Source organism: Pipistrellus hanaki, assembly GCF_964339955.1.
Source record: "Pipistrellus hanaki genome assembly, chromosome: 14".
NCBI classification, from domain to species: domain Eukaryota; kingdom Metazoa; phylum Chordata; class Mammalia; order Chiroptera; family Vespertilionidae; genus Pipistrellus; species Pipistrellus hanaki.
The window spans coordinates 20,086,866-20,111,889 of record NC_140516.1 but is presented as its reverse complement, the minus strand read 5'-3'; the positions used below and the strand labels follow the sequence as shown (position 1 = coordinate 20,111,889).

Genomic DNA, 25,024 nt, shown 5'->3' with positions numbered 1-25,024 from the left:
GGGACACGGGCCCTCACTGAGGCTTTGGCAATTACCATACCCTGATTAGAACAACCAGTTGGAATTTGGTGTCACTAATGTTATAATCCAAAATGTGACTGTTCAAATAAACAGAGGTGTTTCCATGTTTCCCGCCCCCCCCCCCCCCCCCCCCGCCCAACCTCATCAGATCTTCCAGAATATTTGAGAATTAGGGGGTCTGATATTAAAAAGATCTAATGGTATTTGAATTTTGTTTTCTCTTTATGTCTTAATGTAATGGAGAAAAAATGTCTCCAGCTGGCTATTTCATTCTCAATTGCAATCAATTATTTAAAAGTTTCATTTATATACAGACCCTGCAGCTACATCAGTGCAGCTGGAACTTAATATAATCCATTTTACCATTTGTTCAATTAACGTTCAGTAAACACTTAAAATGTCTGTGTTTACTGCAGGTGTTCAAAAGTAATGGAGAAACTGGGACCACCCAACCAAACCCAGCAAGTATGGACACCATACCACTAAACCAATGAGCAAATGGGTAGTTCAAACATGTTGCTGCCGCCTTCAAAAATTAAATATCCAACACTGTAGATATTCACAAAGTAGAAAGAATACAGATTTGCTTTTAAGAAATAAAACTGTTGAAAAAATAGATCCATTTCTATTTATAGTTTGGATAAGATGACTTGCTTTAGGGGATTATTGTCTGGGGTGTTGTAAACTATTTAGTAATGGTCAGTGTATGGCTGTAGTTGATAATGAGGATGAGGATGATAATGCTACCTGCTATTGTATTTATTTTATGTAAATGTGAAAAGAAGACAGCAGTGGGAAAACTGAGAAATGAGATATCAACTATTCAATAACAACAAAATATTTTTTTTTTTTACCAGTTTCTTGTCAAAGGTTACCAATAAGTCCATTTTAGAGTTTTGTAGATGTGTGTTTTGTTTTGTTTTTGTTAATCTTCACCTAAGGATATTTTTTTCCATTGGTTTTTAGAGAAACTGAAAAGGAGGGAGGTAAGTGGGGAGAGAGATATCCAGGTGAGAGAGACACGTTGATTGGTTGCCTCATTCATGTGCACTGACTGGGAATCAAACCTGAGACACTTCAGTGCATGGGCCGGCACTCTAACCTCAGTGGCCAGGGCTAGAGATGTTTTAATTACATGTACAAAGGCAGGTTGACCACAATAAAGTTAGAAGCCCTGCTGAGGGCCAAACAACTGCTACACTATCCACTCAAGAAGAAATCTTACATTAGAAAAGATTGAAAAAGGTTTATGTCAAATACACCCATATATTTTATAATATACTAGGCTCCTGGTGCACAAAATTTTAGCGCGCAGGTAGGGTCCCTAGGCCTGGCCAGTAATCAGAGCTGATTGGGGCTTCCAGCTGCTGACCAGGGCCTTCCTTCCCGGGCTGTTGGCAGCCAGCAGGGGCTTTCCTTCATTCCATGCCACCCCCTGGTGGTCAGCGCACGTTATAGTGAGCGATCAAACTCCTGGTCTTCTCCCTGTCAAACTCCCCAGGGGACACTGCATATTAGCCATATGTATATATTTGACAGTATTTGCTTTTCATTGTGTACTTATTATGGATGAGGTTCTGCACTAAATAATATGTATCATTAATTTTATGTACATAATTAATACAACTACACTATGAGACAGTTATTATCTCCATACACAGATGAGGAAAATGAGGCTCAGAGATAAAATAAACTTGCTGTCTTCACTTAGTAATTTGAACAGATACCATTCACCCTGTTTCAGAGACAAGCACTTAATCATAGATGTTATTTAGTGTCTTTAAAAAGGCTTAGTATGTTTTACCTGTGTATTTAAAATTTGATTTTTCTGATGCTTACCATCTGTCTTGAGCAATTTATTTGAACTCTTGACCCTCAGTTTTCCCAATTGTAAATTAGAAATGATATAAAGAGTGAGGAGACAAAGTTTATTCATAAAACATCTAACATAGTGGTTTGTATTTAGTACATGGACAATAAGTAGGTATCCCTGAATTAAAACAGGTTAATTAAATAACTTCTTATTGATGCAAGTAATAAGAATATGTTACCAAAAGTGAAACAAAACAAAAGAACGTACAGGTACAAAGCAGAAAATCTCTTTATTGAGTCCACAGTTCTATGATTGAGCCATAATAATGACAAAAGTTAGATCTGTAGGGCTTTCTAGATGTAAAACATTTTAAATATTTTAAATACAGGCATTTTATTGTACTGCCCTTTATTGCCTTTGCAGATAGTGCATTTTTCACCAACTGAAGGTTTTTGGTAACCTTCCATGGGGGTGTGTCCATTGGCTCATTTTTTTCCAATAGCATTTGGGTCTCTGTGTAACGTTTTGATAAATCATGCAACATTTCAAGCACTTTTATTATTATTATATTTGTTATGGTGATCTATGACCAGTGATCACTGATGTTAACTATTGTAATTGTTTTGAAACACCACAAGCGGTGGCCATATAAGACAGCAGACAATAAATGTGTGTGTGCTAACAGCTCCCCAAAAGGCCCTTCCTCCATCTCTCATTTCTCTCCCTCTCAGGATTCCCTATTCCTCTTAAGTGTTAAAGTGAAAGGCAGACTTTCATGTTTCTCAACTTTAAATCAAAAGCTGGAAATGATTATGCTCAGTGAGGAAGGCATGTCGAAAGCCAAGAGAGGACAAAAGCTAGGCCTCTTGTGCCAAACTGTTAGCCAAGTTGTGAATGCAAAGGAAAAGAGCTTGAGGGAAGTTCAAAATGTTTCTCCAGTGAACCCATGAATAATAAGAAAGTGAAACAGTTTTGTTGCTGATACCCAGAAAGTTTTAGTGGTCTGGATAGATCAAACCAGCGTAACATTCCCTTAAGCCAAAGCCTAATACAGAACAAGGCCCTACCACCATTCAATTTTTTGAAGGCTGAGAGAAGAAAAGAAGCTTCAAAGTAAATTTTTTGTTTTTTTTTTTAATTCAACCTTTTTTTTTTTTTAAGTATTATATATGCCCCATCTATTTCCCTCCATTGGCCCCCTCTAACCCATCCCTGTGTCCATGGGTTATGCATATATGCATATAAGTTCTTTGGTTGATCTCTTCCCACCTTCCCCCGCCTTCCCTCTGAGATTCCATACTCTGTTCTGTGCTTTTCTGTCTCTGGATCTATTTTTGTTCATTAGATTCAATGCATGAGTGAGATCATATGATACCTGTCTTTCTCTGACTGGCTTATTTCACTTAGGTTATACTCTCCAGATCCCTGCATGCTGTCTCAAATAGTAAGAGATCTTTCTTTTTTACTGCTACATGGTGTTCCATGGTGTAAATGTACCACAGCTTTTTTACCCACTCATCTACTGATGGATACTTGGGCTGTTTCCAGATCTTAGCTATTGTAAATTGCACTGCTATGATTGGTTTTTCAGGTCTCTTCACTGGGATCACTGGGTCAAATGGCAGTTCCATATTTTTGAGGGAAACTCCATACTGTTTTCCAGTCTGCCTTCCCACCAGCAGTGTACCTTGCATGGAATTTTTTTAAGAACATATTTTTCTTGATTTCAGAGAGGAAGGGAGAAGGAGATAAATATAGAAATATCAATGATGAGAGAATCATTGATTGACTGCCTCTTGCACGCTCCTTATTGGGGAACAAGCCTGCAACTTGGGTATGTACCCTTGACTGGAATCAAACCTGGGACCCTTCAGTCCACAGCCCGACACTCTATCCACTGAGCCAACCCAGCTAAGGCTGGAATTTCCCCCCATCCTTTTACTCTCATCCTGTGTGAGTCTTTTGTTCTGAAGTGTGAGTCTTTTGTTCTGAAGTGTGAGTCTTTTGTTCTGACGTGGGTCTCTTGTAGACAGCATATAATTGGGTCATGTTTTTATATTCATTCAGCTAACCTATCTCTTTTGATTGGAGCATTTAATCTATTTACGTTAAAGGTTATTATTGATATATTATTATTGATTACTTATTTTTGCTATTTTAATTCTGTTTGCCTTTGTTTCTCTCTCTCTCTCTCTCTCTCTCTCTCTCTCTCTCTCTCTCTCTCTATCTATCTATCTATCTATATATATATATATATATATATATATATATATATATATATATATTTGTTCTCATCACAGGAGTCCCTTTAGCATTTCTTGCAGTGCTGGCTTGGCGATGATAAATTCCTTTACTTTTTTTTTTGTCTGTGAAGCTCGTGTTTTCATTATATATATTGAATGATAGCCTCGCTGGATATAGTACTCTTGGTTTCAGATCCTTGCATGAGGGAGGAGCAACATGGGGTGGAAGAAGGGCTCTGAGCAATGGTGGGGCTTCCCTGTGGAGACACAGAGAGGGTGCCTCTTACTGTGCTAGCCTTTGGGGGCTTCCAAGAGCAGGATTTGTCTTGTCCTTTATTGTATTTCCCACCTTGGCCAACTGGTGCCTGGCCACTCCTCTGACTTCCCCTTCCTCTAAGCTGACCTACACTCTCTGCATGTGCCTGAGTAGTGTGTGTGCTGGGCTCTCCTCACAAAGGAGCTTGGGGCTCTGCTGATGACTCTTTCCATCCCACTTCACCTGGTAAACTCCTCCTCCTCCTGATCTCAGCTTAAGCCTCGCTGCCTCAGAGAATCTTTTCTGGATTCCTCTAGGCTGAAGCCCCTAATTTTAGGCTCATGTCATTTGCATACTTCTCCTTTGTGGGAGTTATTAGGCATACAAATATTTTAGTCCCATTATTTAATTAACTTCTACTTCTGCTAGTCTCCAGGTCATTTAAGAGGAGAGACTGTTTTTACCTGGAAGAATATCCAACCCACAGGCCTTCAATATCTGTTGACTGTATTAATATAAATGGGCTACCCTTTGTTATTCCCTGGCACGCTCATGCTCTCCTGCTCCACGTGTTTCTCTCTCTCCCTGTTCCCCCTCTAAGGGGACCTTCAGAAGTCCATTTCCTGTTTTATACTTGAAACTCATAAATTTGTATATACTATAACAATGGTTAAATTTTATTGTGTTTACTTTGTGCCAGACATCATTCAAAGTCCTTGCCATAGATTTAACTCATCCAATTCTCCATGTGGTGGGTTATATCATAATTCAGTGAATCTGAGAGGCACTGATTGTAAAACACATAATTATTTTGTTAATTGAGCTCTGGAATATCATCTCTACTTTTATGAAGGAGGATTTTGAGGTAGTGAGAGGTTTAGCAGGCCGGTGCTAATAATGGTCCAGCCAGCATGTAAACTGGCAGGGTGATGCCAGAGCTCATGCTCAAGACGGCCATGAGGCTGTCCTGCCATCCAGTGAGAATTCCCCATCTGTGCTGCTTTTTCATTGCTGAAATGAGTCGTCCAAGTAAGTCTCAGAGGGTATGTGAAGAAACAGGATAAGCATTGTGCCACTTGATCATAATAACTACTTGACAGGGAACATATGAAATTACCTTTTTAGTAAAACTAGAGGTCCGGTGCATAAAATTCAAGCCCAGCCTGCACCCTCTCACAATCGGGGACTCTTTGTGTAGGGTCCCTAGGCCTGGCTGGTGATCAGGGTCTATTGGGGCTTTCCTTCCCCTGACTGCCAGCAGCTGGCCCCGACCCCACTACTGCCACTGCTTGCCATCTGTGTGATGCTGCCCCCCCCCCACACACACCCCCTGCCACCAGTTGCCTCCCTCTGTAGGTGACAGGCTGGGGTATGATCACTTGGCTGGCCTGGGCCTCCCTGTGTGAGGAGATTGATCACACAGCCCCCAGATCGATCACCCTGAAGAGGGAGACCCTACCTGTGCTGGGCCAGCTCAGCCAAGGGTTTGGAGAGCTTGGGGCGGCAGAGAATTAAAGAAAAAACAGAGAATAAGCTGGGTCTAGGTGGATCTCCTGTGTCTGGCTGAGACCACAGAGAGAGATCCAGATGGCAAGCTGGGCCTTTATTTTATAGCCAGAGGTAAACAAAGTAGTGGTCACCATAGTTCCATAGTTACAATGTTCTTGTGAGTTTCACTTGTTTTGGCAGCACTTGCTGCACCTCCCACAGCCCATTAACTACACAGGAAGGATCTCGGGAGCTTCATAAGGTCAAGCTTAAATTTGCTAAGAGGACTGTGGCCTCTAAGCTGGGACTTGGTTGTGGCTTTGCTAACAGGTCAGTCTGAGGCTGAACCCTATAGCCACTCCCTACATCACCCAGCCTCTGTGGCTGCCACCCAGGGCCTCCCTCTTTGGGGCAATTGATTGTGGGGCTTCATGATCCATGGCCCAGCAGAGGGAAGCCCCACCCACCCAGCCTGAGCTCCAGGATCAATTGCACGCAGCTGGTGGCCTGGGCCCCTGCCACCCCAGAGGGTGTCCTGGGTCTCCCTCTGCAGGGTAATCTTGGGGTGATGGTGGGGCCCCCCAACAAACTGCATTGCACTCACCTTTGCTGGCCTGGCTCCAGTGCATGTCATAGTGTGGTCATCCAGAATGTCTTTTCCAGACAGTAATTATGCTGTTGGGTCATTCGGTCGATTTGCATATTATGCTTTTATTATTATAAAGTATACTTTATTAAAATTATGAACATACTAAATTATAGCATGCAAAATATACCCAAAGTTGTAGAACCTAAGACTTGTGATTGCTGTTCAGTGATCATGTCTCGTATTCTCTTAATGCTTTACTTCATGGTCAGGAGTATATCAAAGGGAAATTTGGAGAAGCACTGAGAGCTACAGGTGTCTCTTGTTTTTGTCAAAGGGTAGGGTGAATACTATGCTAGTCTTTCTCATTTTCTAGATGTTTGAAAATTGAGCTAAGTGACTCAGGGATAGAAGGAGCTCTACTTTCTCTACCTCTTGTAAGCTGATTCTTCACAATGTCACTATGACCAAAGTTGATCAGAATACTAAAAGAGGTTAATGTTTATACTAACGGACATAGGCCTGGTCATATCATTAAGGAAACTGAAAATATTCAGATATTTGATTAAAAGGCTTCCATATGAACAGATGGTGAAAAATAAAAATAATTTCATTAAAGAGAGTAGAGATTAATTTCAGACTTCCTGGGCACAAATTCCAGATCTGCCATTCACTGGTATGGTGACCATGGTTAAGTTATTTAAAATGCTCTTATCTGTAAAATGGAAATAAGATAGAATATATACTGGGCAACAATGAGTAGTCAATGCAGTAATGCAACTAGAATGTTTAGCATAAAGCTAGGCACTTAGCAAATACTCAATAAATATTGTTTGTATTTAAATATTCATAAGAATATGATTATTTTTTAAAACAGTTGGTTATTAATGTGATGGAGTGTAGGAGTGTAGTGGGCACTTAATCTCTCCTATACTATCAGTTGCTTAGGGTTAACAATCATTACTGTTTGCTTGATGCTTGCTAGTTTATTTTGAAAATGTATTTTTAATCCTTAACCCAATAATTTCACAGAAGCAATTGTTTATATCATACAAGATAATTACAACTGGATTTTGCTAATGGCTTACTCACTCTGAATATCCTATGCACCCTGCATTTCACTAGTCATCTTATAACTCTTTTTGTATTGGAGAACTTGCTTTCTAAGAGACATCAATATTACCCCTATTTACAAAGTAAAGCCATAGGCCTTATCCTGACATTGAAATCTTATGTGATCTAACAGTCCCATCCTCTTCTTTCTGAGTTCCTATCCCACCATGGCCATTCAGCACACTGCACTCCAGCCAGTCAACTCCTGCCTATGACATGCTCATTCCTATCTTCGTGCCTTCACTCATGTCTTTCTCCAGTCTGTTAAGCCATTACTCTCTTATTAGGACCTCTATCAAGCACCCCTGAAACTTGCATTGTTTCCTTGCCTCCAGGGTGAGATTGTCTTGAGCTGCATTTCAATTTCCCTTCATCTGCTATTTACTTTAATTAACTTAATAAGCTCAACTCTTGGTTCCAAAACATTCATACTTCTTTATATCACTCATAGCCCCTTGGCATAAAACAGTCCCTCAAGAAATATTTTTGACTTTTGCATAAACAAATGATTGAAAACACCTGTTTGTATTTTCATTGCTGTAATCCACTGGTGTTAGTTAGAAAAACGTGGCAGGAAAAGGAGTTTTCAAGTTCTATTCCTGACATTGGTTACTCTGTGTAAACTTTAGAATCACCACACTCCCAGAATTTCCAATTAGATAATTTGGAGAATCACATTTATTCATTCATTTGGAAAAAAAACTGATGGATGAATCTGCTCATTCTTTCCAAAAATATCATTTGAGCTACTTCTATGCCAATCACTGTGGTAGGGATAGAGATACAAAAGTGAGTATTATGTGATCATTGCTCAAAAGATTATAGAGTATAATGGAGCTAAGGAGCTCAAACATTTCTCTGGCATTGGCGCCTGGTACAACATTCAGGCCTTCCTAATTTAGCCTTCAGAGCAGTAAGCCTCAGAGTGACTGCCATGCAGTGAACCATGCCAGCGCCTGGGGAATGTTCTGAGCATTTACTGGAATGGTGGAGACCTCCCAGAACCCAGCGCAACCGAGCCCTGTCACAGAGGCTTCCTCTCAAGTAAAATGGAGAGGAACAACACATCTGCTCGTTCTCTGCCCACATCATCAAGGAGAACAGCTCACATTGTTCCTTGGGTTTGACCTTAGTGGTGCTCCATTGACTGTTAGCAAATTGTTTTCTCCGCTGTTATAAAAGGTGGTGGGTGGACTTCATCTGCACACCTAGTATTCTGTCATCACCAAGAACTAGAGGGAGTGGTAAGAAGCAGGAAAGAGGCAGGAGTGGAGATTCCTTCCACCTCCCTGTGGAGCTCAGAGTAACAGATCCATGATCCTCAGGGACAAAGGGCAATTCTGGATAAACCTGGGTATGAGCCATTCTACCCACACCCCGCGCTTGCCTTCCCTCTTGGGTTTGACACTCCCATTGCTTTCAATAACACTCCATTCTCTGAGTCCATTCCTCAAGGGAGCTACCCCTTCTCTTTGAAATCAGGGATCTGGACAGGACCGAAAGCCAGAGTTACTTGTCAACCACGGAGAACAGCTTTTCCCTCACAAGGTGTTTGACACCAGGTGGCTGGACCGTACATCCCTGAGTTACAGCTTCTGGATGGGATGTTGAATGGTGTTGCCCAGGAAATGTCAGGGCGTCACTCAAGCTCCAGGCAGGAACGAACCCTTCCTGCCAAGAGTGCTTTCAGTCCCACTTCCGCCCCCAGACTAGCCCTGAACAGATCAGGGCACAGAGAATGCCAGAGCAAATCCAGGCTCCTGGGGCCTGGGAGAGACTGACACAGAAAGGCAGCCTCACGCTGGCTTTTTTATGAACAAAGACACGCATGGCCGGTGTCTGGCAGAGCTGAATGAGAGGAAGCACTGTGTTTCATAGGAATTAGATGATAAAGATTATACTTTCAGACTGCATTTTGAGAAACATACTGAGCTGCAGCAATAAGTGTCCTGAAGCAATAGGAGTCTTGAAGGTAGAAAAGGATGCCTCAGAACAGACAACAGCAGTGAGAAACCTTGGAAAAGGATCCGGAGACTATGCCCATGGGCTTCACACTGCAAAAGCATGGTCGCCTCTGTGGAGGTGAGGAAGCCACGGATGGATGTTCAGAACTTCACTAGAGTCCGATGAGGAAACATTGGGAGAGCCCATGATATGCCATTCTTACTATGGAGTGTATGTTCAGATAGCCTCAGATATCTCATTGTTTTCAATAACTATTCATAATTCTATACTAAATTACCCTGTTTCCCCGAAAGTAAGACAGTGTCTTATATTAATTTTTTCTCCCAAAGTTGCGCTAGATCTTATTTTCAGGTTATGTCTTATCTTTCCTTGCGCTAGGTCTTATTTTCGGAGGATGTCTTATTTTCAGGGAAACACGGTATAATTCTTCAAATGCATAGATATGACTGTTAAAGTCAGAGCTAATGCCCATATTGGGCTCCCAAAATGTCCATTTAAACTAATTTAATTCTATCCGATGTGGTCCATGCTACCTGGACATGCAATTATTTTAAAAAGTACCCTCCCTGCATTGTAACATCTATCACTGAAGGAGTGTGGGAATGAGGATGAAGTGATACTGAGAGGCACATGTTAAACTACTCAGCAATTCATTAACCTTTTTTTTTCTTTTCCCTCCACCCAAGACACATACCACCAAAGATAATCACCAAATTCACAACCAATCTTTTCATTTTTATTTAACATACATGGCTTATCAGTTGAGCAAAGTATTAATAACTAGAGTGGCATGACTTGGAATAAAATAGTTTCAAATAACAGAACTTCAGAACAAAACCAGTGTTACATGTGTGAAACAAATCATGATTACAGTAAAAAAAACAAACTTGTTATTTTGGCTAAACACAAAAGGCATGCAGAATCTCAAGGAGTATTTGGGCTTCTAAATCAATGTCATGAGGGTACTAAAAAGTTTTTTCTATTCCTGGATAAATAATTCATTTTTATTTTATTTTTTAATATATTTTAATTTTTACAGAGAGGAAGGGAGAGGGATAGAGAATTAGAAACTTTGATGAGAGAGAAATATCGATTAGCTGCCTTCTGCACACCCTCTATTGGGGATAGATCCCATAACTATCCCATAACCCAGGTACATGTCCTGGACCAGAATCAAACCTGGGGCCCTTTGGTCCATGGGCCAATGTTCTGTCCATTGAACTAAACCAGTTTGGGCAATTAATTGGTGAACCTGATTTTAAGGATAAATATGGACCAAAAAGATACACAAGTGCTTTTGCCAACGTTTACCCATAGCCAAGACATAAAACTGCTTTGAATTGGCTGTTATAGTACTGGACCCCACTGGTGCCTTCACTCAGTCCCACTCTGCCTTCTGCACAGCAGATGCCATATACAAGGCAAGATAGTCTGAAGGTTTCAAATGCCACTCAAGTTCTCAGGATATTGCTGCAATAAGCATGACTCTTATCAACTGCTTACTTTTAATCTCAGCCTTAAGATTAAGTCTGTCTTCTTCGTCTTGAATTATAACATGCATTGGCTTCAGAAATGTCACAAAGTTTGTCAAAGTTGTAGCTTGTAAAAGTACATCAAATAAAGTGACTTTTGATTTTGATTTTTGCCAAGTCACTATGGATCTGAAAATATAATCAACAGAGAAAGCAGGGGCATATGGAAATCTTCCATTGGAATTTTCAATTCCTACTTCATCATCTAACTTGCCCAAAAAAATTCTGTTTGAAGTCCCAACTATTAAGTACTAAATTGAGCATAACACGTGTCTACTTCCGTTCTCAGGGACTTGTTAGTCATGGATACGGAGGGAAACATCAAGCTGTCATTTAGGCCCAATGATATTTTCTTTGGAGGGACTGTGCTACACAAGGAGAAACTTCAGAACCAGTTGGAAGCACAGCTTAACCGTGCAAGCCAGTTGCTGAAATTCTCGTATTTATGTCCCCATGGGCATGTTGTATACCAACACAAAGAATACAGAGCTACCATGGCATAATTTTGCAAGCAATGGCACACTATGTCTATAGCGTTTTTGAAGTTAATTTTATGCTGAAAGCCTCAGGAAGGAGGAAAATTCTGTTCAGAGAGCATGAACTAATACATTAGAATTGCCCCTTCACTTTATGAATAACCAGTCCAGTTCACACTTAGTGTTTGAAGCCCAGGTCAAGAACACCTGTCAGTCTTCAGTGAAACTCTCAGTGAATGCCACAGAGAGGTTCAAACCATTCACAGAAATGGGAACCAGATACAACATGTCTGTGGTTGAATTGGGATTGTGTCGAGTACATGGCTGATGAAACAGAAAAAAAACAAAGTTATCTGCAGGCTTTTGAACTATTGATTTCATTATTGAGACAGGGCTTTAACATGTTTAAAGAGATGCTACATGCCTTTAAGATACCCAGGATCAAAAAGTAAGCATTTGTCTTGAAAATGTGAAGAAAACTTTAGAAAATATTTTAGAAAATATTTCCTTAGAAATGAAAACAGACACCGCTGTGTAAATACCATTTATGTGGCTTTTGTATATCCTACATTTAAGAGATTTTTAGGAATTGGAGCCTTTTTCCAAGAGAATGACGTTGTTTAGAGTTTCATTTTCTTACATTTGGGAATGGGCCCCATCATGCTAGCCAGGTACATGAAAGTACCAACCCCAGTTTGAGGGAGGCAACTATCAGAAAGATCAGGAAGTAATTTCCTCCCCAGGCCTAGGATAGAGAAGCACAGCCAGCAATGTGGACAAGAAAAGTCTGGCTTCAGTTGGCTTTGGGAATAAGGCTCATGTAAACTGGAAGGTCTGCATTGACCTGTAGTAAGGCACACACTGCATGTGTTTGTCATAGCCACAAAGGAGGAAATGGTTATCTGCTATAGTTTGAGTCATTTTGGAATATAAGGAAACTTGTGTGTACTTTGATAATTCTTGGACAGCACTCCTTTGAGATCTATAACTTTAAACACACAAAGACACTTTAGTAGTAAACAAGGAAAGAGATGATATCTGCAAAATTTTTTCACTGATCCATAATAAAGATGGATTGAAACAGGCATTTTCATTGCATGTTTCTCCTCTATGGAATAAAAGTAATTTGGCAAGTTTTCATCTTACTTCAAATCACATAGATGAAATATTCACTCATATGTCTGATACCCTACATTCAGTTATTAAAATAATGCAAATTTTATCTGCTTTGAATAAGGTAGGTATAGTTTAATAATGTTTTTATTTTTTATTTTTTTAATATTGATTTTCTTACAGAGAGGAAGGGAAAGGGATAGTGTTAGAAACTTCGATGAGAAACATCTATCGGCTGCTTCCTGCACACCTCTCACTGGGGATGTGCCCCCAACCAAGGTGCATGCCCTTGACTGGAATCGAACCTGGGAACTTTCAGTCTGTAGGCTGATGCTCACTGAGCCAAACTGGTTAGGGCAATAATGTTTTTAAGTTTTTGTTTTTACTTTTGTGCTATTACATGGGAAGCCAGCCAGCCAGATTTTGAAGTGTGTATCTTATTTTCAACTGAAAAATCCAATCTCCTTTTTCCAGGAAGTCTACTCAATGTGCTGACCAAAAGCTCAGACTCTATAGTGCAACAAACTTAATTTTAGAGCCAGTGAGTTTTTGAGCAAGATACTCATTCTGTGTAAGCATCGGTTTCTTTGTATCTGGAATGGAGCTAATAATGTTTATCCCATAGGGTTACTGAGAAAATGTATTAAGGTGAGAGCATTTAACACAACTAGCAGACCAGGGTTAGAATCACTATTTCGTTATTGATGTATCCTAAGAACCAAAGTAGTGCCTGGACATCATAGTTGTTCAACAAATATTTATTAAATATATGAATGTGTGATTATCCTGCTTAGCTTTGACAATGGGAAAGATTTCACCCATTATCAGCTTAGAAAACTGGCTGAATTTCCATTTCTCATCTTTCAAACAATATTAATCATTCTCAGCTATTACAAGGTTCAGCCTCCTGCCTCCTACATGACTTCACACAAACTACCAAAGACAAGTACCCTATCATATCCCTCTTCCCCAAGAGGAGGCTGCCTAGCCTTCAAGGAACCAAAACCCTTCCTTCCTAGGCTCTGCTTTGGCATCCACCTTTCTTATCCCCTCCCTTACCTATGTCACTTTCTTACTCACGTTTCTTTAGAAGTGCTCAGTCTTTACTGCTTTTCCTGCAACATGTCACGTGAATTCTGAAATTCAATCCTTGTTTGTTCACATAAACCCATGGTCGGCAAACTGCGGCTCACGAGCCACATGTGGCTCTTTGGCCCCTTGAGTGTGGCTCTTCCACAAAATACCATGGCCTAGGCAAGTCTATTTTGAAGAAGTGGCATTAGAAGAAGTTTAAGTTTAAAAAAATTTGGCTCTCAAAAGAAATTTCAATTGTTGTACTGTTGATATTTGGCTCTGTTGACTAATGAGTTTGCCGACCACTGACATAAACCAACAAGGACTATTGGATGGCATAAGGCAGACTGCAACCATGAAATATCCCAGGATCTACATAAGGCCAGCCCTACCAGCCATCTACTGCCTGCAGACAGGTTGTAGGTAAGGTTGGGTTCCATTTGGAAATGGTGTTCACAATTAGTACTAATTATCTTTTGAAATGTTAAGTGATGGTCTCTATTCTGCTAGTTAGGAGAAGTTATTAATGATGTAAATTATTATTTCTTTTGCTATAATAGAAAATACTTTGTGTTCATGTGAATTGGTTAAAATGACAAAAATAATTTAAAAACTTAATTCTTCCTGTTCTCACTTAGATGTCTAGTATAGTATTAAAACCTTAATAGGGACATCTTTAGTTGCACATACTGGATTTTAATAATATCCATATTTTCTTTCCCAATAGACACACAAGACAGGCCTATTGGATTTGGTAGTAACATGTAAAATACTAATGCTAAAGATATTATAATGGTATCAACAGGGATGTATGACAAAAGAAATGCTGTAAGGTTTTTATTAAGTGTTGATTCCTGGTATGATATATAAATATAAATTTCTCAAATAATATTTTCCTCATTTACTTAAAATAATTATTAATATAATAATGCAGTTTATAGACTTTAAACTATGTACTCCTTAATTTTCTGATCAAGTCAAAGAGAAATACTTCTGTCTTTCCCAAACCAAAAATGGCTATTTGATTCCTAAATATACAATAGGTAGGTTGGTTGGGAGAAAACAAGCTGACAAAAGAAATCAGATTTTAGTTAACTTGATATTCTGATGCCTACTTTGCTGACCTAAAGAATTACTTAAAAATGATGTTGCAGAATTTCCAGGTTGTTTCAATGAGTTCACCAGTGAATGATAAATATCACAGGAATAGTCTCAGATTTCATTCCACCCATTTTGCAGCTATTGTACAGACATCTGTATCCATGGGAACCACAATCACTAGCATGGAAGTGTTCATTTCACACCAAAAGGAATAAGAATATATTCTGGAATAGAAAAAAAGGAAGAATGCTGCTGGCAATTAAAATTCATAATTTTAACTAGAATACTTTAGAAAATTATCAATTTGTAGGTAGCATAGACACCTAAGGAGATGAGAGATACTTTGGTGCAAGGGCCAGGAGGGAAGGACATAAATGGAGGTAGCTGACTGGGATGAGCAGCCCTGTATCATTCTGGTGGAAAGGTATCAGCAGTTAATAGGAGGACACCCAGCACAGGGATGGGTGAGATGAAAGGGCCATCTTGAAAGTGAAGGCCTCTGAGAATATTGTCTCTGTTCTTAGGCAGTCTATCAGCCACTCCTTACAGAATTTGAGGAGCACTAATAAGATGTGAGGACCAAATTGGGCATGTAATTGTGTGGTCACCATCTTGCTGTGGTATGACTTAAAAACGGACTTTCTTTGAAGCCATTAAGAGTGCAAGAATGGGCCTTTTCTGTGTAGCTATGGTGGGCCTTACCTTTTAAACAGAAGTAATTTTATGGCAGACACATATTTATATTGATACTAATAAATTCAGAAATGTGCAAAAGTCAGAAGGCACATTTAAGAATATTGTATTTTCTATGGCATGAGAGAAAACTATGGCATGAGAGAAAACTATAAATGTATAAGACAAACAGGAAGGGGATATATAACAAATTACTATTAAAAACATATAGTTTTATTTTTTTTTCATGACCCTTTGAGTTATAACCCAGAAACTGTATTGGAAACAAATATTCCAATAATTTTCACTTGTGATGATTAAAGGGGAGAAATTCATATGACTTGCTTTTCCTGCTTGATGAAAACCTTCCATTTTTTATAATTAGAAGACTCTTTAGTGGATTATGATTTTTTTGGTATTTTCTAACTTAGCATTCTGATTCCAGTCTAATGTTTGTCAGCGATGCTGGTGGCTAACCAGGAGGAAACTGTCCTTGTAGGTAGTCTACACCCCGTTCTCTGCAAGGAGCTTTTGTTTCCTCCATAAATTGATTTCACTAAAAGAAAAAAGTGAGCTTTGGTTAACAGGATGAAGCACTGATCTGTGATGTGATTTGAAAAGGTGTATGGATGGGCCACCAAGGTGTCACTTTCATTTGTTTTCCCCTAGAGAAGTAGTGCTTAATAGAAATCTATCTAATACATTCATACATACTGGTTAGATTCACTTAGCTATGCTTTGTAATGCAAAGGTTTGTTAATATTTTTGCTGCTCATTTTCCTGTGTATTAACACTCATATTATTAGCAGATTTAAAATGGACTAAATCTTGAAATGTTGCCCAACTGCAAAAATTCACTCAGGCAGACAGGTGCCTTTCTCAGCTCTGTGCATCCTGTTCTTGTTACACCTTTGATTACTACAGCAGGCTTTAGTCCTGGGCTATTTTCCAAGTTCTTTTTTTTTTCTAAAATAAGTTTCATTTAATTATAAGTTGTTTACTTTGAGCTAATTTGGACATCTACCTGCTTTGAAGAGGAGGCCTTGTTCACATCACATTTTGTGTGGAGTCAGTTTTTTAAAGATACAGAGGCTATCTGGTAATTGAATACTTTCAAGTTACTTCTGCTCTTTTTGGAATCTAATGCCTCGTTCTCACCTTTAACCTGTGGAAAGCTGAGGCAGGATTAAAGGGACATTAGACTTTCTAAATGGGGCTGTTGTGATTCTTAGCATGTGGCTTTTGGAACTAAAACATGCACCTAGCAGTATGGTGATATCTTACACATTTATTTTCTTAACTAAATTAGAATTTTGCACTTGTGTCTGAGAAAAGGATATGTTATAGATGTCACTCTTGTATTGTTTACTCTTTGAGTAGAAAATGATGGTAACATTTTAACAAAAGAAACTCTTATTTTGCTTCATTTATCAAGATAATTCTAGGACATGCAGAAACCGGTTTGGCTCAGTGGATAGAGCATCAGCCTGTGGACTGAAAGGTCCTGGGTTTGATTAGGTCAAGGGCATGTACCTTGGTTGCGGGCACATCCCCAGTAGGGGGTGTGCAAGAGGCAGCTGATTGATGATTCTCTCTCATCGATGTTTCTAATTCTCTATCCCTCTCTCTTCCTCTCTGTAAAAAATCAATAAAATATATATTTAAAAAAATATAGTTCTAGGATATAATTATTTTTAATTTCTTAATCCCTTCCTGCACTGCCTTCTTTTAGGGAGTGTGTTCTTTCCAGAATAATTCCTATAGGCCAGTGCATAAAGACAGGGAGAAGCTCATTCCTCCTAGGAAGTTTATGTGCTGAGCCCAGGCAACTCAAAAGTTTAGAAAATTAAAATAATTAATTAGAATAAAAGTTACCATTTTCCCATAGTTAATATAACTTTTTTAATAAATGCTTTTCCAATTTCTTTATTCAGACTAGTCATCCTAATATCAATTGTTGCTGCATGTTTGAATTTTACTTCATCAAACTAAGATGATGTGGCTGTTGAAGTAATCTGTTTATGGCAATGTTTTACAAAATGTAGTTACAATTGTGGTAACATATTAATAAAGTAGAACAGGGAACCTATGTTTAAAATTCTGTGAATGGTGGCTCTATGCATGAGAAAAGGAATAACTGAAATTTAACTTCATCAGAGAGCAGAGGAGAAAGCATGAGAGAGACAATGCACTGGACTCTGAGACTGTTATGAAGTTCATTACTAACTCAACTAGGGATGAGCACGATGATTGAGACTGTGCACTGGGAGCACAGTTAAAAAATGACCTTAGTGACTTTTATTTAAAAGAATGTTATTAAAAATCACTCCAGCCACATTGCCATGAACTCTACTTCATAGTTCAATGATACATTTTACACAGTTATATCTTACTCAATGTCAAAGGTTTTTCAGACCGGCCATTTCCTTTTAATTACAATTGCAAGCTGATACAAATGAAATTTTAGAGTCATGCAGAACTACTTAGCACTTCTGTTGGCATAAGTTCACTCAGGGATGTACTTAGATGTCCCATTTCCCCAAATGGGTAATAACTCTCCCTCCATGTACAAACTTTGATGGACTCACTTAAACCCAGCAGAACTGCTAAACACAATGGGATCCTAGAAGGCACATTTGTGGAATTAAAACTCATTGTAACTTTCATAATGTTAATAAATTGCTTCATTAATAATCAATGTTGATCTTAAAAAAATCTAGGTTGTAGCTTGACTGCTCAAGGTTGGTTAGTTTCTGATGATGTCATCCCAACCAGTTGACAGAGACATGTAGAGATAGATTTTCTCCCCCCCTATATAGCAAGGATCACACATCTGTTAGATCAGGCCAAGTAAGGAAAGTTTTAATGGGAAAATATTTTTTGAGGTTTTTTGGTTTTCATTGAAAACCAAGTCAAGAGCTCATATCAATTTTTAAATTTAAAAGTAAAAGGGTGAATGTAATCAAGTTATTAATGGTGAATAAGACTCACTTGAATTTCCTATGTTCTTTGGTAGTGAATGTAAGATATTCTCGGTGATGGGAAAAGCTGAATGGCACCGGAAGTTTTCATTCATTCAACAAACATATATTGATTACTTATTAGGCCAGTGGTCAGCAAACCCAGGCTCTTTGGCCCCTTGTGTGACTCTTCCACAAATTACCATGTGTGGGCGTGTACATACAGTGCGATTGAAAGAGTACCCTAATTAAGTTAATAACAATGTACCTGCCTATATAGTTTAAGTTTAAAAATGTGGCTCTCAAAAGAAATTTCAATCGTTGTACTGTTGATATTTGGCTCTGTTCTATAATGAGTTTGCCGACCACTGTATTAGGCATACAGAGATGACCATAACATGGCCCCACTGTATTAGGCATACAGAGATGACCATAACATGGCCCCAAATATATGATGCTCATGTTGGTTCCACCTTCAGTGTTTAAAGTTACTTGTGGCTTAACCTCTAAAAGATAGTGAATTTATAGTATTAATCAAGTGTGAAATTAAAGCAGTGTGTGTAGCCAGGACTTTTTAATATAGACATGGAGTAAAATAGTGGTTTCAGTAGACCTGTCTTCCTCTAAATTCACTCATGACCTGCACTGGGTGGATTTTTTTCTTTGCGGAGCCTCGTCTGACAGCAGCACACGTTTCTTCTGGCTTCTCTCTTTTAATCAAGGGCTTTTTTGCAGGAGCCTTCATTCTCCACATCACCACTGGGTGCCGGGGCCCGGTGGGACTCTGAATCCGGATGATCTTGGTTGAGGCGATGTAAGACATTTTCACTGTTTGCACTACAGCATTCATTAGGTTTTTGGCTGCTTGGATTAGGGAGGTGACGCTGTCCAGCTGTAGGAGGGAAAAGAAAGAAATATGGGTCAGGAGCGCCATCAGGACTCTAAAGAGATTTAGTGTCGTTGAAATGAATGCATTCATTTTATGTGCAATTATCTAGATCAGCGTTTTTCAACCGCTGTTCCGCGGCACACTAGTGTGCCGCGAGATGTTGCCTGGTGTGCCGTAGGTGCAGACAAGACAAGAATTTTATAATTTTTCACTATTTTGTTTACTTAATATTTCATAATAAAGTAATTATAAAATACTTTCTTTGTGTTTATTTGATTCCTATTCAAGAGAATTACTTTATATATAGTCAATATAGGCACAGAGTTAAAGTTTTTAACATTTTCTAATGGTGGTGTGCCTCGTGATTTTTTTTATGAAACAAGTGTGCCTTTGCCCAAAAAAGGTTGAAAAACACTGATCTAGATCAATCTAGCCATCTATATGTAATCTTTTAAAATGACATGTTAGATTTCTTTCTGTTGGATTTTAGTGAAACGGGTTCTATAAGTTGTAATTAATATTAAAGGTCCAGATGGTCATTACTTTCCTTGTAATGTTTCTCCCTTTGCAGGGGTGCTTCTAGTCCCTTCTGTTACAAACGACTATCCACAATAAGAGTTATATTGCATATAAGTAATTGTATAAGAACAACAACTAAAAATTCCTCCTCTCAGGGAATTGATAGTTTATGATAAATCATACACACATATGAATGTATACATGCATGAATACCATTTACTTTCATGAAAATTTCCCAGGCAATTTCACTTAAAATCAATCTACATTAAACACAGAACTTTTTAATATATCATGCAATGTGTTAGTAAAGAAAGCTAAAGCTTTTCATCAAAGCTGGCTTTAAATTCCTAACTTGCCATTTGGTAATTGGGGAAATCATTTAACCAGTTTCATCCTGGTTTTCTGAAATATTAAGTTGGGAAAAATGCTTATTAGAATTAAATAAGTGTAAAGAACCTAGTAGGCTGATTGCTGAATAGTTAATTATTTTTAAATACTTAAAAATACTTAAATAATCCCCTTCTTGTGAAGATGGACAAAATTGCTTAATTATCAAGATGCATTAATGACATTACTAAACAAAAACCTTTTCCCCACATGATTCCATTTTTAATTATTATGTTGTCTGAGTTGTTCACAAATTAATCTTAGAGGAAAATGAGATGGTACTTCTAGAATCTTGCAAATACCTTACAGCTAAGCCAAGTTGGTTCATTTTTATACAACTAATGCCTCTTCCATAATTTCCATTTGACACGTTTTCACCCACAACCAACTAAGACTGAGAGATATGCCTTCACTATCGCCGCTCTCTGATATGTGCTGTCAGGGTTTCGACTCAGACAGCCACTCTGTAGTTACTAAAATCCATCAGCAGCTGCCTGGCCTAAGTACTCCACCTTTGCAGCTTGCAGAGTCCCATCTCACTACAGAATAAATGAGAGAAGGGAAGCAGTGAGTGAGGTTATGTGCCTGGAGCAGTGGTCTGGCTGGCTGCGTCCTAGGGGAAAAAAATTTAATTAGCTCCATTATATGCCAAGCCTGAAATTCTTGAAAAGGTAACAACAAAAAATTGGTAATTTGAAAGGTAGTGATACTTGACAAGTACACATCTTTAAGTCTTCATGTGTATTGAATCCAGACATGTAAAATCTGTTCATTGGCAAGATGACAAATGTTGGGCAAACATTAAACAGGATTTCATGAAGCACTCATATATACCGTATTTCAGATGACACAGCTTCTAAATCTGTTCCCAACTCAAGAGACACTGGACTTTGAACAGAACAACACACATTGTCATTAACATTGCTCTGTGGGCAGACTGCGGGCTATAATGGATACTTTAATAATTTTCATTAAAAACCTCCCAGAACCCTTTTGGATTCTAAAGTTGTTTCCGATCTCACCATAGGAAAACAAAGTTTTTTCCTGAATGATGAATTAGTATGAATAGTATTGAGGATACTTGGTGAATTTCTCAAACATGAAAATATTTGGTTTAACTGAGGGCTCTGTATTAGCATAAAGCCTCCCACAGAAGGAGGCCCTGCTGTTCAGGATGTCACCAGTGGCTGTGGTTTTCCCAGACTAAACCATATATTCCCCAATCCTCTTCTTGACTCATTAACCTTTGTCAGGTATAGGCTGTATTGCTTTAATTTTTTTATATAAATGCTGTGCAAAAACCTGTAGTCTACAGAGGATGTTTAAGTGCAATCTGTGCCTTGTCTTCTTGCCGCCCAGAATCAGCAAAGCCCTGTCAGTTCCGTTGTGATCCTGTATGCTGGCTTTTTACAAATGCATTTACTTTAAAAGCCAAAATGGCCACAGCAAACCTTCTCTGGGTGACTGGAAAACTCCTAGGACATAACATCCCCATAGGTGAGCATGAAGACCACCGGTTTTGCAGACAGATTAGGACAGTTGCCAGGAGAATTCTGTTACTTCATTTGGAAAGCTCACAAGACATTCCAGGAGGTTCTTCAGGTCTAAGAGCTGTGTGTGCTGAGATGCGTGGCTGTGTCTGCTATTACCAACTCGCAGGCCACACAAGCAATGGGCCCAGGCAAGCCTGGCAAGTGGCAGGGAATTTTGCTGGAGTCTCAAGCAGTGGGTCCTACCTACTCACAGCAAATAACCGCGTAATGTTGTGTCTGCGAAAAATCATGCATGTCCCTTTGTCAGGTTTACGTCCATGAAAAACCCTTCACAGGGATGATTCAGCAGAATTATTTCTGTGAAATCAATAGTACATTGGAGTAGGATAATGCATCATATTAGAGACTGTTAAACTTATTGAACAAAGTTCTGAATTTCGCAATTCAGTCAATTAACCTGTGCAGGACAAGAATGTTAATTTACTTGAAAGGCCCGATAGAGTAATCAGACTACAAAACCTAGGGCCCCAATTTATTTTACTTTATTTTTTTTTTTACCATTACAACTCATTTTCAACTGAAAATTCTTCTAGGCAAATGTAACTTGAAACGTTTACCATAGAAGGAGTCATTTTTCCTAATATCTGATGACATTCCTGTCTGACCCACGTGAAATGTTCTTAATCAAGGTTTCAAATGAAAACGAAATTGGATTCCAAGGCTTTAAACCTCCTAAGGTTAATACATACATATGCATGCGGATACATACATGTAGCTTCCTATTTCCCTCTCCCTATTCCATAAAGGGGCCAAAGCGTTGAGTAACTTTTCAAAGAGGATGTTGCCATAAAGGGGCCAAAGCGTTGAGTAACTTTTCAAAGAGGATGTTGACATAATTTAAAGGCTCATATCCTAAAAAAATCAGATGTGTTCTCCTACCATAGTGAGTAGGAAGATAGCTGCTTTTCCTATGTTGGTGACCTGTGTTTATTCATGCAACACTAGTGTGGTTGCAAAATGTCTGAGCTTGCCGGTCTATTAACGATACCATACGTTTCTCAGTACTGTCTATGTCCAAACGTAAATTGGGAAGTTCTGCCTCTGTTTTTGTTTTATTTTTATTTTGAGGCTCTAAATGAATACAAAGTAATTATGTTCAGTAAGTTAGCTCTTACTCTAACTGCAAGATGTATTTGTAAACAATCCAAATTACAACCATCTAAATAGAGTCCTATTCAATATTATCTTTCTACAGGAAGCTTAGTTTATTTTATTGTGGTCTTGCTTCTGTAATATGTACTTTGTGGTTTCAGTAAAGGCTACAGTGCAGTTTTGTCCAGTTTTAAACATGCTTTCAGACATAAGCTTCAGGTCTATTTAGAGATATGTCTACAACCCTTTGGTACAGAAAAGGAGCATAACAACAATCAACGGTATTTTCTGTTTCCTCATAAAATGCCAACATTTTCTCCATGTGACTAATATACATAGACCATCTGTATCTTTTTACAAAATCCAACATTTCAATGCCTATGATGTAAGCTTCTGCAACTCTTGACAAGCTAGAATGTTAAAATCCTATTGTAATGATTTTTTAAAAGCTATTTTAAAATTGAGTTTTAGAAAGAGAGAGGAAGGGAAAGGGACAGAGTGGGAGCATAACCTTGATCAGCTGCTTCCTGCACGCCCCCTACCCAGGATGGAACCCGCAGCCTGGGGATGTGTTCTGACCAGGAATCAAACTGGCAACCTTTCAGTGGGATGACACCCAACCAACTGAGCCACCTTGGCCAGATGGATAGCCAAGAGGAATACTGGGGAGAAAAGACATGCTAGTTTTTCCTTTTTTTATTTTCTAAGTTTCTCATTTATATTGTGTCAGAACAGCAGAATAGCTTATACTGTAACACTCTAACACCCCATATTCCAGACACAACACATCCATCAGATATGTTGGCATGATGAGGATATGTATAAGTGAACTTCACTCCCATTGATGTGAATCTCATCTCCTTGCACCTGGGCTGTCATCTGGGGAAAACATAGCTTCCCAGCCCTGGTGTGAACTGCCATGCCAGCTCCTGCTGCTGGGGCTCCTGCGGAGACGGAAGTCTGATGATGCCTGGAAAGATGTAGTTCCTGTTTTCTAATCTGGGTAAACTGATGCCAAGTGTATCCCGTGATATTCTTGTGAGTGTCAGTGTCTATCCTAACTTAATGATCTACCAGGGGTCTTTACATTGCACAGATGCAAGACTCAAAAAAAAAGCAAATATGTGGAGTGTGGCTCCAAGTATAACAACAGCATATGCAAATTGTGTGCTTCCTATATGTTGGCATTGTTGATGTACCGCAGTGTTTCCCAAACTTGACATATGAGTACCCCTTCTATAATTTTCATAACGCTGAGTACCCCTCGCACTCATGAGAACGTAGAATTAGGTGCAGTTAAGCACATTGGTGCAGTGCATATCCCCACCAAACTCTTCCCGTACCCCTAAGGGTACGCGTACCACACTTTGGGAAACACTGAATTGTAAAAGAACTGACGGTAACTCAGTGAGGTAAAGACTTCCATTATCTCCATTTTGTAGATGAGGAACTAGAGTGCTTGGTAGCTTGAAAGCTAGAATTTGAATCCAGGAAGTTTGGGTCAAGTAGTTGGTGCTCTTCTAACCCATTCCACAGCCCTCCCTCAGTAATATGCCATGGCCAATGTGTATGTATTTTCAGGTATTCAGTAGTTGGAACAATTGCACTAACATTACCATAACGTCTAAATTTTTTTTTTTAAATTGACTACCTAATAAATGCTTTGGTAAGGTTTTAGAATTTTTCTAATGCATACTGGTACAAAGAAAAGCAAGTATATCATACTTGGCAAGGCATTTTGTCAAGATGGTGGTTTGATATTGTTTATATTCCACCATATTCTAAGTAGAAAGTTTTTAAAAAATCTTTATTAAAAAATCTTTATTATTGAAAGTATTACATTTGTCCCCATTTTTCTCCCATTGACTTCTTCTAGCCAGCCCCAACTCCTACCCCAGGCCTTCACCAACCTATTATTCGTGTCCATGTTATGCATACAAGTTCTTTGCTTGATCTCTTCCCACCCACCTAACCTCTCCCACCATTCCTCTGAGATTCTGCAGTTTCTCATGAATCTGCTCGCCAGGTCCATCCATGCTGTTGCAAGTGATAGTTCTTTCTCTTTCTTTATAACTACATAGTATTCCATTGTGTAAACATACCGTAACTTTTTTATCTACTCATCTGCTGATGGGCACTTGCATTGTTTCCAAATCTTACCTATTGTAAAA

The 25,024-nt window shown here is 38.9% G+C and overlaps 1 protein-coding gene across 5 annotated transcripts in view; it reads right to left on the bottom strand.

Annotated features, from left to right (window-relative positions):
• Positions 1–17,370: 17,370 nt before the first annotated feature.
• CTNNA3 (catenin alpha 3) overlaps positions 17,371–25,024 on the bottom strand; it is a 1,202,853-nt gene continuing 1,195,199 nt past the window's right edge. For 4 of the 5 annotated variants that reach the window (XM_084904252.1, XM_084904255.1, XM_084904253.1 and 1 more), the window contains one exon: positions 17,371–19,305. In XM_084904252.1, coding sequence (XP_084760378.1) covers positions 19,018–19,305 — 288 coding nt within the window. In that variant the 3' untranslated portion in view covers positions 17,371–19,017. The remainder of the gene's footprint in view (positions 19,306–25,024) is intronic. The other variant, XR_014796805.1, reaches the window with a different exon arrangement.